The 12,014-nt window shown below is 32.7% G+C and overlaps 1 protein-coding gene across 1 annotated transcript; it reads right to left on the reverse strand.

Annotated features, from left to right (window-relative positions):
- Positions 1 to 4,478: 4,478 nt before the first annotated feature.
- On the reverse strand, positions 4,479 to 8,917 carry LOC134250823 (uncharacterized). Its single transcript, XM_062733165.1, is given in 4 exon segments — positions 4,479 to 7,192; positions 7,195 to 7,608; positions 8,130 to 8,177; positions 8,823 to 8,917. Coding segments are annotated over 4 exon segments (3,078 nt in total). The 5' UTR covers position 8,917; the 3' UTR covers positions 4,479 to 4,670.
- Positions 8,918 to 12,014: the final 3,097 nt, after the last annotated feature.

Consider the following 12,014-nt stretch of genomic DNA (forward strand, 5'->3'; position numbering starts at 1 on the left):
TTGAACTTGCATATCATAAGAAATGCATCATACAGGTTTCGTATTCAGAAATATATACCAGGTATCAAAATTATATTACATATAATTGACCTTAATATATTTTTTTTCCTCAGCAGAAACGTTTCTTTTCATTAATTTTGGGATTTAGCCGACCTCCAACCTTTGAAACTTTACTTTGTGTACACATTCGAGTGTGTGAAAGTATGAGAATACATGAAAATTCGTGCGAGATTCACCTAATTCGAATTTCATGGTAACGTACATTTCAGTCACGTACATTTCAAATGATCACTTTTCATGTAAAAAATAATTTTTAATTGTGTTAAGCAAAACGTCTTTGCCAGTTTACAGGATACAAGGGGTTGCTTATTCAGAGTCGTCTCATATTTTCTACTTAATATATATTCTTAATGGAAGAATATAGGTAACGTACATTTCTTTCTTATCTCTACGATTGAAAATGTCTTTCATTCCGTAAACATATTTATAAAAGTTGCTCAAATTGTTCAATTTCATGTTACATTATCTATGAAGGAGTAATTAACCCTTTGAAATTTCAAATTTAGCCCATCAATAAATAAAGGAGAACAAAACTATCAGGTGTATAATCTTTGTGTTTGCTTGTAATGTGGTTAAAATAGAATTAAGCGACAGGGACATTGCACAATAGAAATTATTTATTATCACAAAGAAAATGTATTTATTGTTATGAAAAGAAGTATATATGATACAAGGTTTAACTTATCAGAAAATTTTAACTTGAGAATCAAAACTATATATTACACAGAGGGGATTCAGCATAATATTTGCCTCGGCGACAGTAACGTACATTTCAAATAGGCTACTATATTTGAATTTTGAATTCCTTAAATACCCTTTCAGATCGATAATTATATGAATTCTTATTCATTGTTGTATGACTATTTATAATGTTGATTTAAAAATTACATCAGTGGTATTTCTTCTAAATGAAAACGAGGCGACATTATTTGCGCCCTTATATTGAGAATGGGTGACAAACACAAATAAATGATATGAAAGTTCTCTAGAAAAGATGCAAAATTTCAACATATTGATCGCTAGCTGATATTGATGATTTTTGGGGAAAATGCCCTTACATATAAAAAAAGTTTGTCACGGGTTGCGTAAAAATATCATTCATATAAGGAAATGGTGTCCGATTTATACATGAGAGTGCATCCACGTAATTTATATTTCATTAATATTCATAAGGTATATCATACTACATTGCTTTACCTTTTTAATATAAAAACATGGATGTTTATTCTTTAAGCCTCTTCAAGACAACTAAGAATACCGTTTTCAGATATTATATAGGTGATACTGACTAAAGATATTGCCTCATTCAAATTAAAAAGAACCTCCACTTGAAACTATAATTCTATTTATTCTTTAACAAAAACTTCTCTCCTCCACTACCTTATTGGCTAACTAATTTAGTCAGCTTGCAATAAACACTGGCCATTGTCATAAAAAAATGATCAAATTACCAACACTGTACTATTTAAACCAATACACCCTCCAATGTCAACTTTGACTGATGTACCGACAATCTCTTCATATCCGGTAGAATCAAACGGAAGAACATTATATCCAAAACAGTTAGTATAGAAAATTGTGAATTTTTGTATTTTCTCTATATGGAACTTGATAAAACCCACCCCATGTATAGTCTCAATGCGGTCGATATATGCTTATGAGCAGAATAAGACAATGCCCTTTTATGTCCGATGTATCATACAACATTACAATTTTTATAACATGTTTAAATCAGAGTATAAAAATGACATATTTAAAACTCATAGAAAATTAATAAGAAAATAAGGCTTTTGGGGTGGGAGGGTGTATATATCTTTTAGCGGAATATTAATTTTGAAAAAAAATTAGAGCAGTTATTTTATTCAATATATTAAAGATGTGAATCCACACATGTTTACATTTATAAGGATCTGATGCATTCCATGCTCTCCACCGGCAAGAAATGACGTCTCAGTATGAGTTAAAGGGATTTCATTCATATAATTTGCATTTTCAAAAATGTCTATGTCCCCATGAAATTAATTTGAATTCAGCCTTGATCCGTCCCAGGCATCTTATGAATGTGTCAGATTGAAGGTCCCCTTTTGTGTTTGGCGTGTATAATGGTTTTTGTTGTTGTTGGTTTTTTTTTTTTTTTTTTTTTTTTTTTTTGTGGGGGGGGGATCTATAAATGGTCCTTGTCTGTCTGAGATAGTTCAAATTTCAGGAAATACTGTATACAGGGAAATTTTCGCCCCCGTTTAATTTTTGCCCAATATCGCCCTCGTCAGAAGTGGGCGAATTTAAAAAATGAATTCAAAGTAAACAGTATAATATCTTAAACAAAAAATCTTTCTGGGCGAATTTAAAACGGGGCAAACTTGTTTCTAAATATGAAAGGGCGAAAATAACACGGGGCGAAAATAACCCTGTATACAGTAACCTTTTTGAAGTATGATTTACCTCATTAAGATAATCTCGAACAGACAGAGTGAAAATGACCCTGTATACAGCAATTACAAAACACATTTTTATTTGAAATGTATTTAATCCAATGTATAATGATGACAGGTACAGCCTGTAGGAATATTGTGTACAAATCTGTCAGTTCAAAGTCAAGGAACAATTTATAAAAATTAATTCAGAATTAAATTATAAATCTATTGTAGTTCTGATTTTAAAATTATGGGGAACACCTACCGGTATATCCTATACTTTATTAAACAAACAAAGACGTTCAAAGAATAAACACAAAATAACAATCTTGAATTACTTGTACCTTCCCAGGTCTCCAGAGATCTAAAACTATCAAATTTACAGTGTATAATTTTTTTTATTGAACATGTATATTTATCAATACATAGATAACCATGTAATTGTATTTTATTGAACGACAGAGAGGGAGGTAGATAGAAAGAGAGAGAGAGAGAGAGAGAGAGAGAGAGAGAGAGAGAAAGAGAGTAAAAATAACATAGTCTACAGCTCATGCCTTTATACTTGTAGTGGATGCTAAGATAGATCAATGAACGGGACATCCAATCATATAATTATGGTTTAATATGATAGAACCGACGTCAAACACAAAATATTTATTCAAACAATTTGAAAGCATTCGAATATATTTTGTCTATTGATTTGTAATTGGTGTACAAGATTTGCCAACGATTTGTAATTTCAAAGACACTAGATTATCACATATCTTACTGTGTCGAAAAATTTTTACTGTGTCACACTCATAAAATTTGAATCTTTTCTTTGTCGGGAGCAACACAATAAAACAGCTCACGGAGGACCTTGTATATAAAACTCCCTAGAGGTCTATTAATAATATTAAAATATACACACAAAATTGAATGAATCTCTGAAAATACTCCTGTTTACATGAAACAATACATTAGATATATCATTAATCCCTTGACAAGATAACGTATTACATTCAAAGATACTTAAAGTTTAAATGAATCTCCTTGTAAAGCTATTAAAATTAATACACTGTACACATAATATTCAAATTTAATTTTCTAACAAGATTCTGGATTGAATAAAGCCGTATATGCAATAGAAGATAAATCTTTGATATGATTATGAATTGCATTTAATCTACATGTGCATAGTGTAATATGGATCTCTAACAGGGCCCTACAAAACATCCAATCGCATATACAGTGGACCTTCAGATATCCGGATGCTTCACATATCTGGACAACCAAAGCGACCGGGAACCAAAGCGTCCAGATAAATGAGGGTCCAGTGTATAACGTAATTAAAGATATTATCAGAGGGTTTGAGTTGCGTGGTCAATTTAATAGTGTTTCAAATATAAAAAATATGGATTGGCTGCTAATAATATGTCTCCTTTTGGATAAAAAATGTCACACACACACACACACACACACACATCCTCACACATACACACACACACTGTCTGAAAACTAAATTCCAAATTAAGATACGTTGAGAAGTTATGTTCAAGATGCACTGTCACACATGTATTATGGAAATTCATTTTACATTCGCAGAAATTTGATAATACAATTGCACTTTTCCTGCTGAGCAACATACACATAACATAAATTGTTAGACGAATGACAACTTACACTGAAGGCTATATTACTATACTGTTGCTAAAGTAAAAAAAAGTAATGTTTTGCAATTAAACTTTATGACTTCTACTCTTAAAATTACTTTAACAACGTAATCATTATGAAAATCTCCATCGAAGTGATTCTCAACTTCATATTAAAATAAATGAGGTAAAAAAAAAGAATTAGAAATTTACAGTAATCATATCTTGATTTATTGTTATGAAAACCATACATGATATTAGTTAAATGAACGCTGTAAATTGTGTTAGTAATACAGTAATAGACGAAATTTGCACTTTTTAGTACAACACTATCATGTTATCGAAAAAAAAATATCACAGAGAGTATCGCCTTACATGCTTTTTTGATTCATCTAACACTTTTTTACACTCATTCACTTCTTCTATATTCAATGCGTCAATGAGTTCTTTTTCCCATCTCATGTCATTCAGGATTCTTTGTATTCTCTCTAGAATAGAAAAACCTTCTTTGTGCAATGCATATTTTATACGTAAATTCTTGTAATCATCGTTCCATCCATACCGCTTAAAAGAGTAACTCCAGAGGACTGACAGAGGAAGATATTCTTTGTACTTCACTGACATCCGCCCCCGCCTCCAGGAGAAGTGTTACCATCTCTAATACACCTTTCACATCTTTTAGCAATTTCAATCTTTCATCAATCAGTGTAAACAGAAGAGGTTTCACGTCAAAATATGATTTATCCTCATCATGCAATTGTATCCATTGATTAACATCCAGACCTAGATCTAACAGACGTTTCAGTACTTCACATTTGCTATCAATGATTGCCTTGAACATAAATCCTGATTTCTTAATACGAAATACACCTCTTTTTTGAACCACCACATCATCTTTACTATCTAAAGAAATGTCGCTATTTCTTATGTTTGCACAACAGTCGAAAAAATGCAACTTCAGTCTATTCAACCGAAGTTTGTTGTCGGCCTCAAGCAATTGCTTCACAACTTGAAGTTTGTTTTCGATTAAGGCTAAATAAAATGCTGAAATCCCTTCCGTATCACAGATTGTCGGATCTGCCCCATAACTACTAACCATCAATTTAACTGGTATGTGAGTCTCAGTATTATATAAAACTATTGTATATAGAGGTGTTTGACCATTTAAATCCTGTATATTAACATCAGCCCCTGCCTCTAGCAGTTTCTTAACTATACCCAGATGTCCACATCTGCAAGCTGCTATCAGTGGTGCACCATATTTACACTTTAGATTGACATCAGCCCCGGCCTCTAGCAGTTGTTGAACTACAGGTATATACCCATAGTGACATGCTTCTATTAATGGCGTGATAAAAGGACTCACTTCAGCTCCGCCCTTTAGTGGCTCTATTTCAAGACTTTTTTGTTCACTCTTACATGCTGCTGTCCGTGGTATATCTACTGAACCAAGATTGACATTGGCCCCAGCCTTTAACAAATCTTTTATTATTTTTAGGTTTTCCATACTACATGCATACGAAAGCGGTGTATGAACTCCACCTGTTTGATTAACTTTAGCCTTTGTTTTTATCAGTTCCTTCACGATACTTTCATGTCCACCCATACATGCTGCTGTCATGGGTGTATCCTTATCGACTTCAACATTGACATCAGCTCCGACCTGTATCAACTCTTTCACTACTTCCTTGTGGCCAAATTTACATGCCACTATCAGGGGTGCAGAATTAACACCATGAAAATTAATATCTGCCCCAGCTACTAACAATTCCTTCACTATACCTATATTTCCACCTTTACATGCTGCTAAAAATGGTGTATCACTAAAAGAGACAAATTGAGGTCCTAGAATCAATTTTAGTGAATTTTTATTTATATATTTCATCAATGTTTTAACGGTGACTAAATTACCACTGTAACAAGCGAGTAAAAGTAAACGGTATTCTTCTCTAATTTCATTATCTGCAATGTTCCTTGTTTCTTTGATTTTCATTCGATTCAAAATATATTGTAGAATCCGATGGTGTCCATGATAAATTACCCAACTGATAACCCTCAGTTTGTATGTATGTCCAGTTCTTTCCCATCTCAGATTCATCAAAACCTCCTGTCTGCCCCACTCGAAGTTAAGGTACTTGGAAACCTTACCTAATATCTTTGTTACATCTTTCTGCACTGAGAGAAATAAAGTTTCCAATTTAGTATCAGACTTTGTCTCTAATACTTTCTCAAAAGCCTGATACACCTTTGAATCTTTTAAAACGTTGTTCATAAATACATCACACAGTTCCATATCTTCTGTATCCCTGTATAGCCGCTCTGCTAGAAATGGAAAGTGTTTTTCTTCTGGTCTTATACAGAGATGGAATGAGTCTACGCCAGTATTCTCTTCAGTACTGCCTTCAACAGTGTTTTCCTCTTGTTCACTTTCTTCACTGACCACAGTATTTTCATCCACTTGCTTTTCTCTATCGTCAATCTTCTGAGTTAGAAATTCCCGAATCTTTACATTGTTAGCAATAAAATCACTACTCATGAATTTTAAGATGACTTCTGGAAACTTGGAACCAAAATGATGCGCAACAATTTCAAACATTGAATCATGAACAAAACTATACTCATTACCACAAAGTTTTGTGTATGTCCCTTCCATTTCTGACAAAGCATCAACAAATTTAAAATCATCAGTATAAATACTGACTTTACATTGCTCTAAAACACTTAGTTTCATTTCACGGAAATTTTCAGTTTCTTTTTCTGTTTTCAAGATTTTCCCTGAAATTCTGTTTTCATTCATTACGCATAAAACCAAGCAAGCATATTGAATTTTGTTTTCTTGTTTCATTTCATTAAGTTCAACTAAAATACATGGAACTGGGTTTTCAAAAAATGCAGGCCCATAAAGCTGAAACTTCTTTTTAGTTGAAAACAGTTTGCAGAGATACGGAAACATTTTTGATGCCGATATCAGATTTTCGTTAGACAACAGATCTACATCGATGCTGTACGTGTTCAGTAAGCACATTTTGTCAGTATTAGTTAAAGCATTAGATTCACTATGTAACAAAACATTATTTTCATCTGTAAAAATGAACTGGATGCTAATGATTCTCTATACACTGCTTCTCTACATGTCATGAGAGTTTTTGATTTTGACATTACAGGATTCATAATTCTTTTTTCATAATCCTTCAAAAGATTAAGTTTCGTGGTCTGAAGTCCAAAGACACCAACCACATCATCAATAACAAAAACCTGTGGATTGTTAGGATCACAGCAGTCCTCTATCTTTCTGATCTCTTTGATGGGTACAATCTCATATCCTTCTTGTTGTAACATGAGGGCGATGTGACGAGCAGTTGCCGTTTTTCCAGATCCGGGGACTCCAACAAACGTAACATAAGCGTGTTTCTTTACTTTTTCTGGCATAGACGAAAAGTTGTGAGATTCATAGAAGCACTTGTCATCTTCTCTCCACTGTTTGACATCACCTTTATGAATAGCTACAAGTGAAAACAGTTTGCATTTTTAAATGTGACAACTGAGTGTCTATAAGGCTTTCAACATTTATTTATTGGCAATTCAAACACTGGATCATAGGCATGTTGGAATGATTTTTAAGTTATCTTCCTTCTAATCAGATATCTCTAAATACCTTTTTCCAGTCTAGTCGTAAAAAAACAATAAGTCAGACGATTAAATATTAAAATTAGGGGATTTCATTATTTTTCTTAAGGTATAGGTTATGATTTTTCTAATTTAATAAAATAAAGAAATATCAGTTTAAGACTGTAGTATAGAAATTTGAAGTTGGATAAATAGCAATGATAGCTTGTAATTGTTAAACCTGTTAGGATATAAAGTTAATAAATATAAGAAAATAATTCAAGCACAAGGTTATAATAGTTTTGATTCAATTTAGGACTATTAAAGTTTGTTTTTTTCTGTATTGCAAAAAATATGTTTATTGTTTTGAATGAATTAATCTGATTTCATTTTAAATATTACCCAAATATAATACTACCTTTTACATGTGGAGGAATGACAGCATTTTTAAAACTTGAGACGTCGTCTGGAAAAAAATTCAGAAATTTTTATAAATTAAATAAATGTCCGTACAATTGAATATTCTTAGATAAAGGGGGACAATTCTACAGTTGACTGTGCGTTAGACTAATTCTCGGATCCGGACAATTTTTATTTTGCAATGAGCTTTAATTTTATCTGGACTTAAATTCATGACACAGTTTAAAGGTTACAAATCGTAAATTTATTGTAAAAATCATAATTATACTTTACGTTTGTCCTGTAATTTATTTCTCAGGTATCGTAATCTTAATTCCAATAAAATAAGTTTTACAATAGAAAAACTTGAGAAGGATAGTAGTGATTGATAATATTGCTCCTGTTCGTGTCATAAACATGTTATTAAAAAGTCTGATCCCTGGTAACACGGAGAGCAAGAACGATTTTCAAAGAAAAATAAGCACCCCCAAACTTAAATTTCTTCCTTTGAACGTGTTTCACACCCATCAAGGGCTGTCGGTTTGATCAGGCATACGGTTAACAATTATGTTAGAGTAAGTATGTGTGGACAGGAATTTATGCTCCATGCTTTTGATTACATTGGAATACTAGATTTCATTTAAATTTTACAGTTTCGTATCGCAAAATATGTGTACAGATTTTATCTGTGTTCTAATAGATATTTAATTACTTTTCAGGCCATGAACGATTTCTCTTGTTGCTGCATCTTCTTCAGTTTGTTTCCTCAGTTCTTCTATGTAATGACGATCACGGACAGGGTCCATTGTCTCATGCCTCAGAAAATCCACCTCTCTTTCATACTGATTTCCGTTGTTCAGAAAAGAATCAAAGTCCACAACTGCTGATCTGACGGTGGACCATATACTGTATTAAAATCAGCATTGGAGAGAACAGGACTAGAGGAATGTACACACTGATTTCTAGCAATACGGGTCCTCTCAATGTTGGCTGAGAGAGATCTGTCGGTAGGGTCTGGATCATTTCTCCAGCCTTTACTGTGTGGTGGTATGTTACAAATATTTCTGAGAAGTGTGTACAATAAAGGAATATCCATATCATTGTAGTTTCCTGCATAAGTGCTCCCTCTAGGTAATACTAAATTTAATTGTGGTGCTGTCAGACGGGGAAGATTACTTATCTTTTGTTTAATGATGTTTGGGAATGTTGACGGTCGTACATGGTGAAGTAATACATCCCTCAGTTGATCAGTACACGGACCAAGGAGAAGTCGACAGGCTCTACAGGCATTTGTCGTCTCCTCTGTAGAGGCGTAAGGGGAGGCCGCCATAGCAATTGTTTGTAACTTCTCTAAAAAATAAGAAATAAACTGTTTTACTATTAACAAAAACTTACCGCAGACGCAAATAAGATAAAGCTTGAAACGGAAAAAACGATTGTTTAATTTGTGCCTTTACTTCTCAGAATCTTAACTGAGTACTTGTGCTTTCAAGATCTGTGTAAATTTTGGGGTCAACCGGGCCTCCTGTTGAAAGGATTGTTACTAAAAATAGACATAGTCTCTTGAAATTACGAAAATGCAGTAATTAAGATATTTATGCTTGCTTTCTAAAATTAAAAGCAAAAGAAAATTTTAAACATATGAATTATAGCGAAGATATGCTTGTTTAACGGTTTAACTATTTTTTTAATCTGCTGATCCACTTAATATTACTTTCTAGGGCAATTTAAACATATTTAGCTCAAAATCATAAACTTCATTACTAGTAAAAATAAATTGCTGTTTGATATTTTAACTACAGGTTTTTTTTTTAAATTAACACGTTATTTTTCATCAGTCTCTCACTTATATGGCAAAAAAAATTAAGTGGGGCAGCGGGCATCAGACAAGAAAATTTCACATTTTAATCCAAATTTGCTGAAAAATGATTATTTGAACTAGAGCCGAGCTCGTTGCAAAGCAACGAGTAGGTCTTCCGTCCTTTTTGACCGGAAGTAACTTTTATTTAAAAAAAAAGAGTAATGAAGTCCAAAAATGGGTTAATCCTCCAAATCTATGTTAAGTATAGCAAAATTAAGCCATTCTTTGGTACTTCCGGTTTGACTGGAAGTGACGACGACGGACGGAAAATTAATATTTAAGCTTCTAGTGAGACATGTTACCCAAAAACCTGTCAAAAACGGCAAAAATATGCATTTTCTGAATACTTCCGGTTTGACCGGAAGTGACGTCGCCAGACGTATTTTGACGACCCCATTAGATAAAGCTTGATATTTTGAACAACTTTGCTTCTTTGATGCATAACAAATTCTCAATACTTTTTGAAATATCTGGAAAAAACTTTTGGCCCCTTTAGGTCCCTTAATTTAGGGGTCAGCCCTTTTTTTGACATATCATTTGAAAGATCTTCTAATTCTACACAAATTATGTTCTATATATTTTAACAAAATATTTTTAGTTTAGAAGATAAAAAGAAAAATATGAGTAATTTTTGGTTATTTTAAGCGTTCTTATTTTTGACCCCTATATAGCGCCATTTTGAATACAGAAATCGAAAAACAAAAACCGATGTGCACAACTTCAATCCTTCTATTATCTAAAATCAGTAGAATTTCTGCTCCACCTTTAGCCGTCTCTGAGCCTTTGTCTGGAAACGAAAGCCTATAAATTTTCCTTTAAAGGGAAATAACTCAAAACCGGAAGTGGCTTTTTGAAATTTTAGACATTATTCTGATAGAGTTTATTAACGTCTATAACGTCTGAAAATTTGAGCGAAATCCGTTGAGAAATGAGCGAGATATGAGGCCTCAAAGTTGCGGTCTAGGAAGCAGAAGAAAAAAAAGAATAATAATCTTTACCAACAGAATCAGTAGAAGGTCTTCCGTTGGAAACGGAAGACCTTAAAAATCTTTTCAACATCTATACTTTTAGGATTTGGGTCTAAAAATCGCTTTAAATATTTAAAACTATCGATAATAGAACAGTAATAAGTATGGTTTAAATCATAAGTTGAATATTTAATGCATAGACGGCCAGAAATTCGTTTTCACGATTCACAAGCATAATAGTAATCGGGTTCAATTTTCAGAATATTCTATAAACCGTTCATGCGCATATGTGACGTTATGACGGAAGTGAAAGAAGAAAATACTTTCAGTTTCAACATTGGTCGTTTGGATGCAATTTATTTGATTAAAAATTTAGAGAAGTGGCACGTTTTACTACTTTTTGTATCTATGTAATACATTTTTCGCCATTCATAGATACAAATAAGTGATTTGTTTGCCACATATTTTTAACGTCTGGTTTCTAATTACAGGAAATGCTTGGGCCTGTCTAAGTAAGGTGCAACGTTGTCTTTCATGTTTTTATCCATATAATATACAAATAGATAAAATCTATGTAAGCGGAGATGAATATGTTCAGTGTTTCCACTTTGTAATATTTATTTTCTTTAATTACTGTGTTACATTAAAGTTTTAGAATTCAGAGAATTTAAAACTAACTATAACAATCTGTAGCTATCCTACCAAGTTAATTTCCCCAAAGTTCACAGACAAAAAGTTCATTGTGAAAACTGTGCTTATAGGTGATCGTGTCCTTGGAAGGCAGAGATCCCATTCTTAAGCTAGGGACACTGAATGATCAAGGTTTTCCGTACATAATTCAAATTCGTTTAATACATTCTTAACACCAAGCTCTATAGTTGATGACTAGAATGACATTGAGAGCATCATTTCTAGAACTATGTCATTTAATTGGTAAAATATGAACACGTTCAATGGTGACATGTTTGAGCAATTTATATACATGTATCTTTAAAATGAATAAGGTCAGATAAATTAATATCTGAAAGAGTTCATCATTAAAATGGTTACGTAAGTCAAACAATAAAAAAAGATT

This window comes from Saccostrea cucullata, unplaced genomic scaffold, assembly GCF_032062105.1.
Source record: "Saccostrea cucullata isolate Sc308-1 unplaced genomic scaffold, CSIRO_AGI_Scuc_v1 ctg1754, whole genome shotgun sequence".
Lineage (NCBI taxonomy): Eukaryota > Metazoa > Mollusca > Bivalvia > Ostreida > Ostreidae > Saccostrea > Saccostrea cuccullata.